Genomic DNA, 20404 nt, shown 5'->3' with positions numbered 1-20404 from the left:
CTGCCTGCATTAACTCATCCTATTATTAATTTACTGAAACAGAGAGAAAGGCAAAAGTTCAGGTTATCATTAATAATCCCAACCAGAACAGTGCAGCAAAGATGGAAAGCCCAGGCAGTTCTACTAATTTTAGAAGGTTTCTATTATAGGATTTAGTGCTGTAGCTGATTTAGGGGGAGTAGAAAAAACATAAAAATCCAACCATTAAATGAAAGAGATGGATCCAGTAGTATCTGGCCAGCTTTTCTTAATACATTGAACTAAATTGCCTTTATTTGGGTGTTTAAGATTATGTTTGTTCCCTTAGGATTCATCCTTCTTAATACCTACCCCATCCCTTGTTAGGTCCATTAATTCATTTTAAACCCCAAGTTTTAATTAACCGAAGATATTAAAGAGCTTAAGTCACATTTTTGTGTGAACACAGGTGTTAAATCTTACAATACGGTAAAACTTCAGCTCTGGCCTTTATGTTCTGCCTCTACAACTATCTCACCAACTTCAGTGGGCACATTCTTCCTTACTTCCCACCTTAACCTGATGTGTGCTGTTGTTATTCCCTTATAAACTGCTGTTCTGCTCTGCCTCAGTCACAGCAGCATTTAACTGGTGGATAAAGTGATTACAAAATGTATGATGCATCACAGGGATGCTGGGAAGTTCAAAGAGAACATCACTGCAAGGAGACTGGGTCTGGGGCTGATACGGTTTATTATGGTAATGTACCATCTAGGAAACATGCTTTTGCAAAAGAACAGCTGTTTCCTTCCTGTTTACTGGTAGACAAACTGCGTCTTACTACCCAGAAAAGGTGCATCAGCATATTTTCTGATTTGCAGGATCAGCCTCAGAAAACCGTATAAACGCTTCAGAAAGATTTTCTACCTTCTCACAAATCCAAGTAACAGATTGTGCTTTTCTTCACCTCTTTCCCTTCTGTTTTCCTCACCTCCATTTGCTTGTCCGGTGCTCTAAATACTCTGCCACTGAATGACCAGAGGATTATTTGGAGCAAGAAGCTGTTGCTTGAAGGAGGAAATGCATGGGAAAATCCACTCCAGCATTAATAATGTATTTAGTTTTATTGGAGGGTCATACACTGAATGTGTCTCTTACCCATTTGAATAGAAAATTTCTGAACTTTAGTAAAGACAACTATTCACAGACAAGATAGCAAAGGGTCAGTGATCTCCTTAATAAACCAAAAAAATGTTAGTTTTAAGTTGGGATAAGGATGCTTGCACACAGACTGTCCAAATACTGCTACAGCTTTGAGGGAGCAGGGCCAGAGCCCAGCGCTGTGATTTCAGCTTGCTTCAGCAAATGCCGTTCTTCCTCTAAAAATGTCCGCCTGCTCCTCATATAACACTGGCTTGGCAATAGAAAAGCTTTCAACCCAAGTTTTATGAGACCTTTTTATTTATGGAATAATAATCGTTCTGCCATTATGTAACCTGGCTGTCACTTTTTGGCTATGATTTCTGAAAAAAAAAAAAACAACAAAAAAAACTACAGGAGGTCTGATACCCTGGCTTCCAAGGGAGGACAATATCTCCAGGCCCATCTGTGACACCAGCCTTTTACTGCACCTCCAGCACGTGCAAATTTAGGTAGCTGTGCTCATCATCCCTTGCAGCATTACCTTCCATACTCATTTTGTTATCGCCTGTCACCCATGCAAATGAGCACATAAGAGACAGAAACAAACGGCATGTATTTATATACCCTTCATTAAACCCCACGAACTGCCCACTGCCCAAGTGGCATCTAGTTCCCTATGGATTTGCATCCTCTGTGTCCATTCCCACCTGGAGCTACGAGTCCGCGGGCAGGTCCCCGCTGCATGTGAGCTTGCTGTCCTGCTGCCAAGCTGGGCAGGGGGAAGCTTGGCACTGCCTGCACCCTCCTCACCTGGGTGCCCCTGTGCAGCCACATGCTTCTGGGAAGCTTGCAGAAAGTTAATTGTTGATGGGACTTCTACCACACCTCCAGGACTTGTTTCAGATCAGCCAGTATTTTCAGAAGCGTTCAAGATGTCAAAAGCCCAATTGCATGATCCTTGCTTCTTTAGGAAAGCAGGTTAAAAAAAGAAACAATAGAATTAGATCATTTCACTTCGATGGCAAAAAACAGAGCAAGTCCCTCCAGAGATTTTAGGCCAAAAAAAAATCCGACATCAAAAGTAAAAAAAAAATTCTAAAAATCTTTGAAAATACAGTAGTAACTATTAAAATAGCAATCCACACAAAAACGATAAATAAGCATATTTCAGGGGCTGGATCAGAGACCGATGCCCTGCTTGTTGGAAATATTCCTTCAATAGCTAGAAACTTTGTTTTGTTTCTATAGTTACTCTCACTACAAGTGGCCCTGACTAAGGCCAGAGGTATTTGTTATATAAAACCTCCCCGCAACTGCAGCCTTAAACTTCAGAAAGCACCGGTCCTGCCTGCAATTTCTATTCCAAGACTAAACTCAACATGCTTTAATGCTGATTAGTGTGTACGCTGGAGAAGCGGTTTAATGGCGCTATTTAAGTGCTGCAAGCACAACCAGCATTGTTCACAAACATATCCTGAAGCCGCTGGCAGTGCCAGAAGGAATTTAGAGGGACTCTGCGCAGAATAAGACATGCAGCGACTTCCTCCCCAGACAATGATGCTGTTAGCAGCAGCTGTCATGTACAAGAGAAACTGGCAATCGAGTTTAATAAAATTTGTTGAGTGGCCTTTGAATTTAATGGAAAAAATCCGTGTCCCCAGTTCAGAGAGCACCAGGTACAAACAGCCTATCCTGCAGCACTGTGATGTTTTGTTTTGTCACATTTTTATCAGTTTAATTTGAGAAAGTTTAACTTCAGTAAAAATATATATCCTCTCTCCCTTGGCCTTTAATGTATTCTAGTTTTTTTTCTTTTTCTTCAGGGGAATATTTTCAGACAAACTATTATACATAATATTGGAAAGATGGCTTATGAGATCCCCAGTGGAAAGAGAGATGACAGGACCTCACTTTTTGAGGTAGGCATCTGATGCTCTTACTCAAGTACTACGATCCAGGCGGGTTCAGGCCATCTGTACCATTCTCAGCTGTAATTTTTCCCCTACTTGGGTAGGGTAAAACAGCTTTACCACGGTGCCTTTCCTTCTCCTCAGCTTGAAGTCTAGACACTATGCTTTTTCTTAAAAGGCCAAGAGTCCAAACAGAACTGCTTGCAAGCAAAGATAAGCACTTACAAGTGCTGAGGTCAGAAAATACAGCCCTGTTTGTACACTTGTTTTCCTGCAATAAGCATCTCTTCAGGTTGTGGCCAAGTCAATGACTAGTCATTTTTCTACTACAGTGCTGACACAGGGCTATTTAGTTAACTTCTGCAATGACAGATGTAGCCATATATGCTCCATAGCTGAAGCTTTAAGCCATTCAAAAGCTACGAAAGACTGGGAAGGTATCTTTCTCTTGTCTTTTCTTTTCTCCCTCAGTGCTGACACGCTGTACTATTCTTAGCATGCAGAAATCAGTGGTGTTAATTTCAGAGTTCACACATCAGAGGAAGCACTTACAATTTATTCATTCATTTGTGAGAACCTGTATATGGTTTTGTCCTCAATGGTACAGCAACATGCCTTTTTTCGTTGTTGTTATGGCATTATTTGCAACCAGTCTTATAGCTTACTACAGCCTCGTAAGTGCTGAAGAGAACATCTGCCCTACCTGCTAAGAAACACGATTTCCTTAAGGTGTTGTTTGGATACAGAACTGCTTCACTGCTTCTTCCCTGTACTAACAGTAGTCAGAGTGACACATAAACCATGATTTCTGCCTCTCCCATGTCTTGCAACTAATCCCAGACTAATGACCTAGTCTATGTAGGCAAATAATGAGTACCTGCTGGAATACATAATTTGTGAATATTGTTTCCAGCTTTTCCTGGCATTGCAGCTTTACATTATACCATAGCTTTACTGTGTTAGACCAAAAAAATCAAATTATTGTTCAGCTACAATGTTGTTTACATTGAGAATTCCCAGACTGACAGTATATATGACTACACCTTGTAAAATGAGACACCAGTTCTGCCATGTGCAGAGACCAATTAGATGGTATCAGAAGCAGATATTGCCATACCTAAATCATCATTTTTGCTATCAAATGTTTGCAGGAGATCTAGGTGGAAAAATGAGCAAAGTCTAAATTAATACTCCACGTACAACCAATGACAACACACATTGCAAGGATTAGATAAGTTTCCAGTTCTGAGCTTGCAAGGCGTCTGAAGTTATTTCATTCTTTTAAGACACTAGAATTATCTGCATACTTTTCAATAACACTGTTACAGCTAATTAGCCAAATAAAATACCCCCAAATGCAGCTTATTTTAGCTACCATCCTTCACAGTATCATCCTAGGGCTAAACTAATAAACAAGCATTGCAGAAGCTTAACGTGTTTGTTTCTAAAACCCCAGAAAAATCTAACTAAAGGGTAAGTCAAGCTTGCTTTGCTCTCTTCTTTTCTATAGCCATTCAATCCTTTATGAAACGATGAAGGTTTGATTCAGATGTGGTTTGTGTCTGCAACTTTTTAATTATTGTAAGAAATGTAAATGGGCTTTGCTTAAAAGCAGCTTAGATATGTGGGACAAAATATGGCTACCAAACCCAAGGAATACACATGGGATGACAGAGAGAAGAGAAACATCACCAAAGACCAAAGGCTTTCAGATGTAAATTTTCCTGCACTGCAAAACCACAGATGGTGCACACCAAACACACAGAGATGGCTGTCATTACCCTACAGGATCTCCCTTCCTCTTCCCACAGGTCTTTTGCACAGGACTATGCCCCCAGTATGCAGACTCTTGACATCTGTAGGTGACTAGGAAAGTAGCAGGCAATTGCTGGTTGCTACTGAGAAGGAAGTAGCATAACCCCAGCTAGCTGGTAGCAGAGGCTTCAACCCCATCACACTTGGGATCTTTCTGTGGGTTCCTTGCCACTCTACACTAGGTACAGCAAATATCTCCTTCTTAGGAGTTAAAGTGGAAAATCATCTGCTGTGAAGGCTCCAAAGGGTGCGTATATTGACCCCCCCGCCTTTTTTCCCCTCAAGTGGACTTAAAAATAAAAGCCTTTTCCAGCTGGCATTTCCAAACCGACAATGTGCAGCCTCTTGATTAAGATGTGACATTGTTTATACACCTGGCAACAAAGGGTATTCCAAGCACTTCCATCTGCTTTAGCACGAGAGTAACAAATAGGAAAATGTACCGTCCGGGTCAGAAGATTTTTTTGTGATTAGAAAATAATTCAGTGTATGTATCCTGACTCTTATATGTTACTACACGTGAAAGAACCCCACGTCACACATGCACTTCAGATAGGGAAAAAAACTCACACCTCTCCAAGCAACAAGCTGCCAATACTGGAGTGCACAGCTCTGAACGAGCCTTTCCACACAAGAAAGCCACAGCTTAGGGAAGCAGAGGATGTCCGGCCGCTCTCCCTCACAGGAACCCCTCCTGGAGGTGTGGGGAGAATACAGATTAAAGCCATCCCACACTGATTAAAAATCCCCCAGACGTGAGATCAGCACAGCTGGTTGGCAGTGGTATGAACCACTCCAAGCAAACGTCCTCATGCCACTCACCAGTGGTTTCCTGAGGTGGCTTTGTTTTGTTTTAAACACATCAGGCAGAATCACAGACTATCCCAAGTTGGAAGGGACCCACAAATATCATTGCATCTAACTCCTGACTCCATGCAGGACCACCCAAAAATGAAGCCATACGTCTGAGAGAATCATCCAAATGCATCTTGAACTCCAGCAGGCTGGGTGCCATGAGCACTGCCCTGGGGAGCCTGTCCCAGTGCCCGACCCCCCTCTGGGTGCAGAACCTTTTCCTAACACCCAGCCTGACCCTCCCCTCTCCCAGCTCCATGCCGTTCCCTCGGGTCCTGTCGCTGTCCCCAGAGAGCAGAGCTCAGCGCCTGCCCCTCCGCTCCCCTCGTGAGGGAGCTGCAGGCCGCCATGAGGCCTCCCCTCGGCCTGCTCTGCTCTGGGCTGAGCAAACCAAGGGGCCTCAGCCACTCATACGTCTTGCCCCCTAAACCCTTCACCACTTTGTAGCCCTGCTTTGGAGGCTCTCTAATACTTTTACGTCCTTTTTATCTTGAGGCACCCCAAACTATACACAGTACTTCTCAAGGTGAGGTGGTACCAGCACAGATTAGAGCAGGAGTTTTTGCAAGGATCTTTAAGCCCTGGGCACTGCTCTGCACATTAGCACATATTTGGTTTGCACTGGCCAGGGGAATCTCCCGGCCTTTTTACCCTTCCACCTGCTACCTAGCTCTAGTTACCATTGACTGCTTTTCCCATCTAGCTCACAGGCACTGCCGATGCCTAGCTGAAGAGCTGCTACACAGCTTAGAGTAGCCTACGGGCTCCACAAGGCTCAAGGTTGCAACTGCAAGCAGCTGGGCAGCCAGCCCAAAGAAGTCCATGTCCCTGCAGTGGCTCTGCCAGCAGTGCCCTGAGGAGCTGGGCAGCAGCTCCCTGTGAGGAGCAGCCCTGGCAGTGTTGACATCCCTCTTGCTCCTCTGCACACAGCAGCTATTTTTTGAGGGTCTTACAGATGGTGCACACCTCTCCTGCAGCATAATTTGGCAGGGAGCACCCTTCTTGCGGTCTGGGGCACCTGGCACATGCACCTTGGGGGTGGACAGATGCTGTATTCTCGTCTCTTCCGTTGCCATTTTTGTTACCCAATGTCACAGTGACATCTCCAAGCACTTCCACTGCAATCATCCAGGGAAGGCTGGAGGAGGCTCACTAATCTTTAAATATAATCCCAGCATGTGTATCCTATTCCTTTTGCATCTTGTTATGTCATTCCTATTTTTCTGTTTTTCCCACTTAAACTGAAATTTATTAAGCCAAACAAAAGATTTTTTTCCTATCTGTTCCCCAATTCAAACATCTAATTTTTGAAGAACTGGAGAAAACGACTGGTTGGCTGAACTCCCATGGTAAGAGTCAGAGCTTCCTCTTTTACTTAGTCACACAGCTCTCTTGCCTGCCTGTGGAAGGACCAACTGGCCGTCTCTCCCATTCGTTATACATACTGCAGCAGCATGCTATGTTCTCAGCTGGGTTCAGAGCCCCACTGTGCTGCATGCTCTACCAACACCTGAAAGACAGTGACCTTGTCCTGAGAAAACGCAAGAAAAGCTACCAAACAACTTCAAATCATCACAAGTGCTTGGATGGTAGACACAAATGGCCAGATTCCTGGGGAAAAAAGATGCCCAGGAGTCCTTTCACTACAAATTTTAGTGCACCTTATCTTCATTTGAGGTGCTTGTTATTAGCCGCCTGCCACTTCTCTAGCTGATAGAGACATATGGAGTAGAGGTCGCTGCATTCATTTCTTAGCCTGTTAAGATTTCCAGCAGTTCGTATCTCCAGGAGGAAATATATAGGAGGAATACACAGGAATTCTGCTAATGAGAGTGGACACTTAGCTCTCTATCCTCATATTTGCCGTTCCTCCTAAAATACAGTCTTAAGACAAACTTACTGCTGAACTACATATGTAACAGAAAACTTCAAGTGAAGGTAAAAAAGAATAAAGCATTCACAAACGACTCACATTATCTGGTTTGTGTAGTGAAAAGTTAACATATTGAGGAATACGTCTGGACATTTTTAAAGGCATGTTGGTAATGCAGAACTTCTACACTAGTCTCTCTCTATTATATCTCCATTCATCATTCCCTTTCCCTTACTAAGAGAGACTAAAATATTAAGTAACATGAATATCGACTAATACAACTGTCTACTTACATACTGGGTTCTGCAGGCATTAATGACAATGGCAACAGAAGCAGACTTACCACTTAAGCAGCAATTATTTTCAGTGTTTCTGAGAGTGAGAAGCAAAGGCCTTCCTTGCTCTCAGAAGACAAAAAACACATTTGTGGCTGAAAAATGACTATGCCTAGTTTCTGTTCCCTGGTGAGTTCTTTGGAAAGTCCAAATACTTTCCCTTCCCTCTTCTTTTCAAATGAAATAGTAATAATAATAATAAAAAACATTTTGTGCTTTTCTCCTTAGATAAATGCAGCTAGGACCTTAGAGTAGAAACCACTCAGATCTGAAATTTCCATCTGGATAGGAAAGAAAAAACTTTCATTGAGTGATCAGAGCATGATACTCATCTGTGAGAAAATATGACCTGGCCACGCTGCAAACTTCTTGGGAAGTCACTTACTACGCTGAAGAGCAATTTGCTAAGTGTAACACTTTATATATTAAGTATAGGCCTTTATGCATTTGAGGACCTGAGTTTTCCAGCAATGATTATCAACATTCATTCTCAGTGAATGCTAATAAAGCTGATGCTCTTTTTTCTGAAAAATAAATTCCCAACCCAAAAGTGAGACACTTTATCAACCTTTCATTTTCGAAGACTTCAGAAAAAAAAAAACCAAACAGGACTGCCTATTAAGGAGAAAAAAAAAAAAGAAAACAGAAACACCAAAACCCACCCATCTCTTCCTCTGTAACTCTAGTGATTGGCCTCTGGGAGCCTCAGGAAACACTTCCAGATTATCAGGTCTGTATGTTTGACAACATATTTTCCACAGCCTTTATCTTCACCTTTACCAGATGTACAAAGATGAAAAACAGCTAAGTGAGGGCATCTTGTTTCTTCCTTCACGGATATAAAACAGCATTGAAAGAGTTCCATTCAGGAGGGTTCTCATTGTGTTTTCCTGCAGAAACTAATGCCTGAAGCTGCTGGTAAGTGGCAGCATCCTCTGCAGCCTGGCAGCAGGAAAGCTCAGTCCAGAGCTGGGCTTCTCACACACATGCCAACATCCTCCCTTGGTTCTTTGTTTTCAGGCAGTAAGCACGCCTCAGGTCCTCCTTCTGATCTCCATTAACCAGGTCTGCCTCTGGATTTCACAGAAGTGCCTAGTGGAAGCACAGTTATCCCAACCACCGAGTCACCTCCTCATCCACGCATGCAAGTACTACGGCCAAATTCCACCCAGCAGTGTTTCTGGTGGCAACCTGACTCACTGCTGCCCAGTCAATACACACATGTTATTTTCCAATATATTCTGGCATTCAACATAGACAGTCAGGGCTCCTAAACACTTCCTTTGAATATAAAACAGAACACCCTGCAGCTGTTCCAAAGAAAATGACACTTAGCAGGGAAAAAAAGTATGGGGGGTGGGATTAACTCACTGATAAAGCAGGATGTACAACGCACTGAAGTGAGCCAGCAGGAACCGAAAAGCATCCATTCCTCCATCCAGGTAGGAAAGTAACGGCAAGAAGTTAATTGCAAATAGAGGGATATAGAATTGACATTTTGATCCTTCAGAAAGCACCCATGCTGCGTGGTCAGAACATATTCTGTTAAGGCCTGACCCTTCAAATAAACACAAAGAAATTTTAAGATCAAAAAGGAAGTTAGCCAGTTACTACTCTCACAAAGTGGTTTAAAGGCCTCCTTTTCTTCCAGCTTATCTGTAGTCACTAAGCCTTAAACATAATGTCAAAACCAACATCATGTCAAAAAACTGCCCGAACACATATACACAGCAGGAATCTACAGGAAAACCCACAAAATCTGAGCTTGAAATTTAAAACACAAAGTTACTGACATTTCCTTATGGTATCTCCTGCTTTTACACAAATAAATTGCTCTTAAGTACAGGACCTTGTGGGTGTTATCTCAAATCTTCCAGGCCAAAACACAGACAGAAACCAACCCCCCTCCCCCAAAAATGCCAAAATTGTCAAAAAAAATCCAAAACAGTAAAAAATGATATATCTATTTCTGGAATTCTTTTTTTTTTTTTTTTTTTTACCTTTAAGTACCTAAGTTATCATGAATAGGATTCGGAAGACGAGCTTAAAGGTTTCCCTTCATATATTTGTCATAGAAATACTCAATATCATTACCAGTTCCCTGGAGTACAGTTATGATCATTTCAATCACTTTTTTTTTTTTTAATTTTATTGAAAAAATAACGGATCGTAACATGCCAAAAGCAAACGTTCACGATTAGTACAGCAAAAAAACAACTCCAAACAAGCCTTCTAATTTCACATAATACTTTTTTTTGTTTAAGTGACTCATAGATGCCTAATATGTTTTGTATTATTGTACCGCAGATCAGCCTCACCATCTCAAGTACATACTCCCATTTTTTATTACTCTGTATTGTTGTCTAAGGCATAATAAAGAGATAAAAACATTTGTGGGTCACTCTCACCAGCCATGGTGTGAACACATCACTACAAGACGTCAACTTACAGAAGCTCCACCCTTAAGAGTTCTGACTATCTTATTTATAAGAGTTGCATAACATGATCAGATGCTACAGCCAAAATGTGAATTTATTGTTGCTTTAGATCCCCAGGCCTTGTACCCTTGAGGAGTTCAAAATACAATACAATATTCTGAGAATTTTAACAAGCTGTTTTTATCACCAGGACTGCTCACAAGATGTACCAGGCTTCATTGCCTCTTGCATAATGATGAGCTGGAGTCATATAAACATCGCCGATCTGATTCTCTAAGGCCACACTTCTAAAGCTAAGTGAGGCCACCACCACTTTCATGAGAATAGAGGTAAAACCTTTCTACAGTATAGACCTAAGCGGGGGGGACAACTATCCTGACAAAAAATTGTAGTATAGACTAGGCGTAACACGAAGGTTTGCACGCCAGCGGCTTAGGGAAAATTGACTCCTCATTCCCCATGAAGATTAAAGGCAAAAAAGACAGTTCTAATTTTTGCCTGTCAATGATATGTACCACCCCAACACTGCCCCTAAAGATGTTGCTCAAAACAAGCATAGATTGTTTATTTTCAACATACAATAGCCTCAGAAGTAATAGAAAAAGAAAACAAACTGGACATGTCACTTTAATCGTGCATTTTGAGATCCTGATTATACTTTTATTTTTGTTTAAGTGAGCAGAAGTACCTGACATCGCTGTACCAATGTCACTGATAAATGCTATTGCTTATACACCACGCAATAGCTCTCCTCACAGCAAGTCCAAACCAGTAATCTTGCCAGAAGATTACTTCATGCCCTTAATGAAATTAATGCAGTAGTGATGGAAAAACAAAAAGCTTTCTGCTACAACACCACTGAGAGGACTACAGAACAAGCAATTCTCCATGCAAAATTTAATTCCTTTTTATTGATGGTCTCCAAGATACATATATAGTATTTCTTGGACTTCTGAGTTTTTTGCACTACCTTTACAGTAAGTACTTTGTAGCATCTCGGTAGAACAAAAGCATCTACATCTGATAGCGACACTGCTGCTCTCAAGCCACAACCCACCTGCCTCTTTGTTCATCTTTATGTGCAGAATAGCAGTGCTTCCCAAAAGTTTGTGTTATTTCTCTTTATAACTAGTTTTGAAACCCTGCAAGCAACACAGTAGTGACTTACAGCTTGGGAAGAGAAGGAATATTAGATGAATATTCATTTAAAAGTGTTATGATTCCTGTCCCAGTTGCAGAACTGCTACAAAGGTGTGATCATTTAATGAAACATTCACTGTCAAACTGGGCAGTGATCAGAAATTGCTGTACATTATGCTGTAACATTGTACTGTTCTAACTTAACAGGGGGCCATCCAGAAGAGAGAAAACAAACTGGCAAATAACAGGATAGGTTTTGTTAACCAGTCTGTGCAAGTTTAAACATTTCATTCAACAAAGGGCACTTCTGGATACGTTTGGGTCAGTCTTATGGGGCTCACACCAAAGGATGTTGCATGTTAGCTGAGCAATGCAGTGAATTTTTCCAATTGTTTGAACCACTCTAACCAACTATGTGACACCCTGAATAATTATTTCTTTAAAATATATAATGAAAGAATTTAATACAAAAATAAAAAAGCAGGAGCAAACTCGTTTTAGTTATATATGGCAAGAAACCAAAGAAAGAGTAGATGCTTGCAGTTTGGGCTAGCTAAGGCCTTAATCTTCATGTATTATTTTTTCTTTTGTTTAGGATATACATCCAGGTAATACTTCATTTTTTCTTTGCCATCTATAGTGCCCTGAAGTCCCTTAAGGCAGCTTTTATCTTCTTTTCTTGATACATGCCATCAAACTATGCTTCCAAAAAGAGTTGTCATTAGCAAGGTAACCCTCAAGGCACCAGATTATACAGCTGCCTGGTTCATATCAACAAGAACTGGGAAAAATATTCAACCACTTTTAAATATAGCTTTGAAAGCATGCAGTTGAACTTGTCTATACTATTTACTTGGAGTCTTCTGTAGTCATTCCATGCAGTAGTAAAATTTACTACAATTTTCCTCCAAGGCAATAACAAGTAGAGCTTTGTAATAGCATCAGGTCTCTCTCCCTTCAAAGAAGTTTTATAAAGCAGTAAAATCCTCCTATCATAAGCTGCACTTTAGACCTCTAGAAAGTCTGGAATGGTTTTAATATTTAGTCAGAACCATAGATGTATCTATTATTCTCCTTCCCACCCCCGCCCCGCCACTGGATTCCTAGTCTTCATTTTCTTTAAAAATGCCTTTTTCCCCCTCTGTCTTTTCTTGCAGCTCAGATATTCTTCCTCCATTCTCTTACTTATCAATTATTTGCTGGTGGGTTTAGAGAAAGACCCATACGGAAACAGGCTAGTTAGATCAGCAGAGCAAGTAGCCTGCCCCTACTCCCGCACATCTTCATATGTGTAAAGGAGCCCCATTGCCAGTTGTGTTACATATCACAGCTCAGTCAACACACAGAGACGGGTTCTTTCAAGAGCACACACTCTAGCAGGTCTGTGTCAAGGTGTAAGCATGAACCTGTGGCTTCCGTTACCAATATTAATTACTTCTCCCAGAAACCATTTCCTTGCAAGTTATTTCCATACATGAAGACTGGCACTGAGAAGCAGAGGAGGTATTATTTCCTGCTTTGGGGAAATCAGATTGCCAGACATCACAAAGAAACCCACTCAACAGTCCCCAAGCTGACTGTGAACACCATGTTTTCTTTGTTCTGACACTGCCCCCCAAAACATACATTATCAGCAAGTGCTGGAAGAAAGATCCTGGACTTGATGCACCAGTTCGTTGATGTGACACAGTAAATACTCTGTTCCTCACATAACAGGTTTCTTCTTCCTTATCCACCTCTGTCTTAGCTATCTTTGAGTGCTGGTTGTGTAAAAAGTGGAGAATTCTCGCTCCAAGAAGTCTATGATGGTTCAAACCTGGTTTTAGAGAGCCTTTCAGCTATATGGTATTACAGTTTGGGATATTCAAATGATCTTCTTCCCCAGCTGTGCTATTGCAGCAAATAGTGTCATAGATGAGAATCAAAAGAATGGTCAATACACAATTTATTTCTCTTTAACCAGGAAGTTTACCAAATTATAAAACCATTCCTGATACAGACAGACAGCATCACGGTTGCATCACATATTTTAGTTTTACAGTACGCCTATGTGCAGAGTAACATATCAGTAGCATATCTGATCTAAGAGGCTTCTGAGATATGTGTAACTGAGAACAACAGAGCCAGTGAGCAGATCATTCCCGATGGGATGCATCACATCATATAACAGAATGTGTAATAACTCTTACCTAAAGCTTTCTGGGTATTCAACAACAGCCATGTTGATAACATCCAGCGCATGCTGATAGTGCTTCTGAGCTGAAAATAGGAGGGCCAGTAGATGCAGAGAATTCATGTCATCTTTGCACAGCTGCAATGCTTCTTGAAGATGTTCTATAGCATCGGAAATCTGGGAGGAGATGGGGTAGAAATAAAAATAAAACACATTTCTCCTTCAGTCCTGCATTATACCTCATTCCCAAAGGTAAGAACAAATATAGTCATCAGGGATTCTGAAGAAATCTTACTCAGGCATCTGATGAGAAAGACTTCTATCTGAACAGTCTGCCAAAATTAACAGGCTGCATTGCTTGAAAAAACCCACACGTTCTAAAGAAAAGAGTCTGCATATTACTAAATTGCTGCCTATAAACAGGAGCAGTTGTCCTGATCCAATCAATCCCCTCTTCCTTTGGCACGATGTTTCTATGCTGTAAGCAGATCCACTTCACAGGTCCAACTCTCAACTCCATTTTCTACGATGGGCAGCTGCCTCTTCACCTGTGTGACAGCATTACAGATCTTTGCTGCATTTTGTCTCTTGCAAAGACTGTACAGGGCCTTTCATGATCAAGAACAAAAAAATAAGTATGAGTGCTGAAGGGTAAAAGAGGCAAGATTCAAAATGCTATCAGAAAAAGAAAAACCCTTCCTAGCAGCTAGGTGAAGAGCAGGCCTGACACCCAGAGCAGAGCATATCATTTAAAATCAAGTGCCACTTGACAGAAAACATCTATAATGAATACAGGTATATCACATGTTCTTTGTGATCCAATAACTTATTCTAGGCTATCTATTCAAAAGAGAAGTTCGTAGTAGATGTTCTTAAGATCCTCTAGTGTTTGAAATAACTGTTATTTAAATTATTCCAGTTCTGTGTTCAGCCCGGGACGTCTCCAACAAGCAAAACAGAAAGATGTATAGGTTTCTTTTCCTCCTTTCTTCCCCTACAGAGATGGAGAATGCCATTTCTTCTTTCCTGCTATGAGAACTTCCCACCTCTCAAAGCTCTGCAGAGGTTCTCCTGCCCCGGTGTACCACCACCATGGAATTCCCACTGCTTCCAAAGATCCCTCGGGAAGGCAGGTTGTACGTAACAACGGAGAGCAGCAATTACACTGCCTGCAGTTACAAGTTTGTTGACCATCTAGATCTCAGACATGCTGCGTGGAAGCACAGTCCATATTTTACTCATGGGACAACTTCACTCTAATGCCCAAATGATTTTTCATTCTTATAGTGTATAAAACAAGCCAAAGTACTTAACTATACTATTACTTGCATGGTGACTCCATGCAAGCCTGGAGAGAAGTGATTGACCGATCCACAGATGTAACCCCCAACTGGCATCCGGCCCACTGCTTCAAAACTGCTGAGTGTCCTGGCCTAGGTTCAGATATATGACTGAGTTCTCAGCTTTAATGAATTACCGCTCGTCGGGGCAGCTACTTTAATGAGCTACATGTGTTGTTACAGCCTACTGTAAAGGTAAACGTATAGGCCAAAATCACCAATGTTCCCTCAGCAGCTTCCTAGAACGCTTTTTCATTACTATGTAAAAACAATACCAACAACGAGACTACTTGGAAACAGGACAACAGACATGAGGCTGCTGTAGGCCCCGATCTGCCAGTCTATGAAGCACTGCAGGAGGTACGCCAGAGGCGTAGAAATTCAGCTTGCTAAAGCAAAACTGCTATCAAGATAATTACCTTCAGGACTAAAAACACTTCTCAGTTTTTCTGTTTCTGTACCTCAGACCCACGCAAGTGGTTATTACTAAATTTCAAATTTGGGGAAAAACAAATTCATTAGACAAAAACAAATCTATAAACCAGACCAGAGTGGGCCTTGAGCAACCTGCTTCTTTCCAGGTGACCCTGCTTTGAGCGGGGACTGAACTGGGTGATCTCCAGAGGTCGCTTCCAAATGCAACTATTCTGATCCTACTCAATAATTCAAAGTTTGTGAAGATGACCCTAATTTGCCAGCATGAACCAGATGAAGAGTAATACTTGCAACTAGCGTCTCTGTTGAGGGACCTTAGAAGTTGTAAGGCTACTTGACCTTACTTGCATGGGAATGTGCAAACTAACTTACACAAAGCAGCAAAAAAGTTAGCTGTGGTCACTCCTACAGACCTGTGCTTGCTGAACAGGCACTCACATGTGGTTGAAATGGATGTAATCTAAAATAATTTTCCTCTGTTCTTTATCATAGGTCATGCAACAGCTACATCTCATTTCAGTGCTGGGAGACAACTCCTTCCTGTAGTACCATCCATCACAGGCAATGGATGGTTATGGAATTTAACATGCTCCCCTACACCTGATTGCTTAAATTCAGCCCAAAAAGATTCTTTAGTGCTGTAACACCATTAGTAGCCTACATAGTTTTCCTGCTGTGTAATTAGAAACAGTGGACGAAATATAGGCAAGAAAAAATACCCTTTGACATTTTCTGGAGACTCTTTTCCTCTACAGGAAGCATTACACAAAACAACCTGCAACAGACCAGATGCAACAAAATTCTAACTGAATTTTAAGAATAACAAAAGCAAGATATTTGGCAGCAGTCAACGCAAACAGAGATCATCAATCTATTGACAGATGCCACAGCTTATTTATTTAAGTAACTATGTAATATGAGAAAGATGGAAGCTGGCAGCGCAGGTGGCACTCTGAAACTTCAGGGCTGTATCAGAGGCAGGCTGCCAGTTTAAATTCCCTACAAGTGCTACGCCTTAAAGTAATCTTATTTCAGCTGGACCACAAGTCCGAGTGGGGCCTGCAAACAGATGATGCTACCCTTCCCTGATTCATCATTCTGTTAATAAATATACCGCACCCGTTCTGAATGGCACATGGGTATATTCAGATCACACTGATCAGGAAGCAATGATACTGTAGAAATAGCACCTTGCAGCACTACCAAAATAATCCCACAACGTGGATTGTTTGGGCTGTCTCTTATAATAGGATTTATTTAGGTAATGTTACATGCTTCCTTAAAAACAATGCTGGGATATTACAATTCCAGGTATAAAAAAGAAAACAGTATGGGTGTTAAACATAATTCACAACGGTAGAATGCACTTGCATTTTTAGAGTGGTAACTCGAACAGGATCTCATAAGCATTCGATCCAGATGAGTTTTCAGGCCTTATATTTTCACATCAGTTGAGAGTTGCAGTTAATTAAGCATTACAACTATTCCTTCCATCTGTCATTATAGCATGGGGATTACGGAAAGGAGAAAGCTTCATTGACTGGCAACAACCTCCATTCAAAATAAACTTGCTACAGTCCACCAAACCTCAGGAAAGCAACCACAGACAAAACTGTGAATTAGGTTATTATTTAATTCGTACTACAAGTTGGTTTTCATCACCAGAAAAATCTAGGCCAGGACCTCAGCACAAAAGCTACATGTTGCTCTACAGCAGAGGAAGCCCTAGTTGGTCTGGGAGAAACAGAGAACAGAGCTAACCCCATCTGTAGTGCTGAATGGAAACAGAGCTCCTCTCCTGGGGCAAAGTAAAGACAACACTCTCACCTCCCTGAAACCAGGATAAAAAACACGGAGAAAACAGCTGAAATGTTTTCTTTGGTGTTCATAACCAATGTTTCTGATTTTTACATCCAGACACTTTGGAAGGCAGTCCATGTTTTCTGGATATTGCCACTTGAAACTTCAGGTCTGTTGGCAGCCCACAGATGAAATTGATAAGTGAGACCTCTAATTCTCAGCTGCTGGCCCCTGGCTGTCTTTGCCTTCCTATTTTCATGCAAAAAAAGGTCAAATCAAATATTAAAATGGTACGAAAACCAATATGTTGTTTTTATGTGTCCAATAATGATTTACATGGCATTCGAGGTCAAAAACGCCAACACTGCCCAAAACGAGAATGGAACCAGCGCTTAAAATTAACAAGAGCGCTGACTCTCCAGAGTCATTTCCATAGAAACTGGCCTGCTAAAAAACAAGGCAAGGCATTAAAATCAGTGAGCTTTAAAATGCTCGAGCTACCTTGTTTGTGCTGATCCAAACGCTGTTACCACAGAAACAGGAGGAGCAGCCGAACCAGCAGCCGGGAGCCTGCTTTGTCCGTCGGCTTGGCCAGCCGCCAGCGGCCCTGCAGGTGGGGAGAGCCACCACAGCACATGCTGACCCCAGCCTGATGGCACCGCCACTCCGGGGGAAAACCAGATTGAGACACGCCTCACAGAAGGGGGAGTTTTACTCTATTTTGATGAAAAGCCCGCCCTAAAATGCCATGGAGCTGACCTCAACCCTGTGATCACTGCTGCTGTCCACCAGTGATTCCGGTGGTCTTTAAGACAGTCACATGCACAAACACCAAGCATAACATCTTTCATTTTCGTTGATGATGGTCTTCAGGCTGCCAGATCTGTGATGGGCTTTTTATAATCATTCCCTGTCTTGTCACGTACTCATCACGTGTCAGAGGGAAGCTCACGCTTTTCCATTTCCCTTCTCCTGTGCCCAGCACTGACAGAGACTAGTACTATCGGAAACATTTCACAGTCTTCCAAAGAAGATAAATTGCTCAAACTTTGGCACCCTACCGGTCAAGTTGTCTCTTGCTTTGTTCCACGAAAACATTCTCTTATCGATGCAAGCTGATACCTAGATGTTTCAGCGTTGGGTAAGGTACCTCATTTATTGACCTTGACTATGGAAACAAAAAGGCCTATTGCTGAGAATAACGTTTGGGTATCATCTTATAACCTACTGTGTATGGTACTGCAGCATAGTCTGATGAAAGCCCTATGACATCTAACAGTTAATGCAATCTATCAAAAAAAAATAAGGTAACATTTATCTTTCAGTTAATCGGAATGAGAACATATTAGATACTTTAAATAATTAAGCATATTAAAAATGCATTACCAAATGTTTATCATTAAGTAAACTGGCAAAAGAAGAGTAGGATATTTTACAGCAGTCTAAAAATAAAGATGTCTCAGGTATCGTCTCCCTCTCCAAGCATGCGTTAAAGATTTATATCTCACCGGATGGAGAAGAGCAGGAGCAGCATAGCAGGGCTCAGGCTGACACTACATAACGCATTTAGATCACACATCTAGGGTAGCAGGGGTGACTGGCAAAATATCAAAGATGAAAATACACAGGAGAAGTAGACAAAAGAAAGTGAACATGAGGACAAGAGACTGAATGGGAAGAACAGGAGGGTAAGGGGATGATGAAATGATGCACACAAAACAGAAGCGTAAAGATGGGCTACGACTGGAGAAAAAGAAAGGATAATAAGTTAAAATGCAGTACACCAGTAACAGTGAAGAAAGAACAAATGACCACAAAAATCTTTTTACTTTGAATATTTGAATATTTATTTTCAACAGCAGTTGAAAAGCTGTAATGCTTTTACTCATGGCAAGGGGCAAAAGGAGCAGCAAATCAGACAACCTCCCTAAGAGGCAGAAGCTGTGGGATAAAGAGGGGTTGCTGGATATTTTTTAATCAAAGACCCTGAGCAACCTGCATCATAAAGCAGCCAGTAGGCTGATGACAAAGTAAAATAAGCCATTTTAATTATCCTTTCTTATTGCAGGCTTCCTCACAACACACTGCTCTCATTATGAAAGGGTTACAAAAGTGACATTATCGAGAGTGTGCTCTCTTGGAACAATTAGTTTAACCTAATGAACACACAGCTCTCCTAATTAGCTCAAGAAAGTAAGAAGGATCCAACTGTTTGACTGTGACGTAGACTAAGGAGAGAAAACTGCAGCAAGCAGAATGCCTGCCAAAGAAGGAAAAGATGATGAAATTTCAAATTTAGCTATAGAAGCATTTAATAACTAGGGGCTGCTCTAATAAAGTCCTTGGCTTTTGAAAAGAAGGGACAGAGAAATAAGACAGCGCAGTGTATTTTCTGATCATCTTGATTTTTATGAGCTAACACCCGCAGCAGTGTTCAAATGCCAACTAATCCCACTCGCTGCAGCGCTCCAGCACCCGTCAAAGCCTAACGCCGAACGTGCCCAAGTAAGGAATAAACCAGTCCCCAGCGCTGAGAATGTGAGATCTGGTGTGATACAGAACCAGGCAGTAACAAGAGAGCCTCTGGAGCAGCCTGCAGCAGGGCACAGGGACACGGCATGATACCCAGGGAACAAGAATAAATACCTCTCACCCACCCTACCCGGACAAAGTTGCTTGGAGCAGGAACAGCACTGCTCAGAGTTAGGGCTGAAAGCACACCCTAGGGAAGACCATTCCCCAGGGCCACATGTACTACGAAATTACTGCTTTAAAAAGAAAGTCTTAAACGTATTCTGATTGATATTGGTTATAACGTAGGCAGGAAGGGACCCTGTTTAAGCATAGCTTAATCTTGTTCATTTTTACCACCCTTCTCTCACCCTCCTCACACCTCAGTGGTTGGCAATTATTGCACGTACCTGTCTGACAAGAGCCAGCTGCAGGGACAAGTAGAGGATGATTTGGTGATCTTCTGGGCCCAACTCACGTGCTCTTCAAGGACAACCACACAACACAAAAGGAAGCAAGTGTTAGATTGTACTTTCCAGAACTCCTTTGCCACGAGTGACAAACACAGAACTAAGCCCAGTCCTGTCCTACATAACTCAACCAGTAATGGAAGAGCACACTGAGACTTGACAAAAAGCATGCTGATGCTCACCTGGATAAGGCAGGCTCATGGGAATA

The 20404-nt window shown here is 41.7% G+C and overlaps 1 protein-coding gene across 2 annotated transcripts in view; it reads right to left on the bottom strand.

Annotated features, from left to right (window-relative positions):
- Nucleotides 1-20404, bottom strand: part of TTC7A (tetratricopeptide repeat domain 7A) — a 171600-nt gene that overhangs the window by 73386 nt on the left and 77810 nt on the right. For both annotated transcript variants that reach the window (XM_048079466.2, XM_013171081.3), the window contains 2 exons: nt 20137-20209; nt 13657-13817 (listed from right to left, as the gene is read on the bottom strand). In XM_048079466.2, coding sequence (XP_047935423.1) covers nt 13657-13817; nt 20137-20209 — 234 coding nt within the window. The remainder of the gene's footprint in view (nt 1-13656; nt 13818-20136; nt 20210-20404) is intronic.

Source organism: Anser cygnoides, chromosome 3 (assembly GCF_040182565.1).
Source record: "Anser cygnoides isolate HZ-2024a breed goose chromosome 3, Taihu_goose_T2T_genome, whole genome shotgun sequence".
NCBI classification, from domain to species: domain Eukaryota; kingdom Metazoa; phylum Chordata; class Aves; order Anseriformes; family Anatidae; genus Anser; species Anser cygnoides.
Note: the sequence above shows the minus strand (reverse complement) of the source record. Positions and strands in the feature narration are given on the sequence as shown.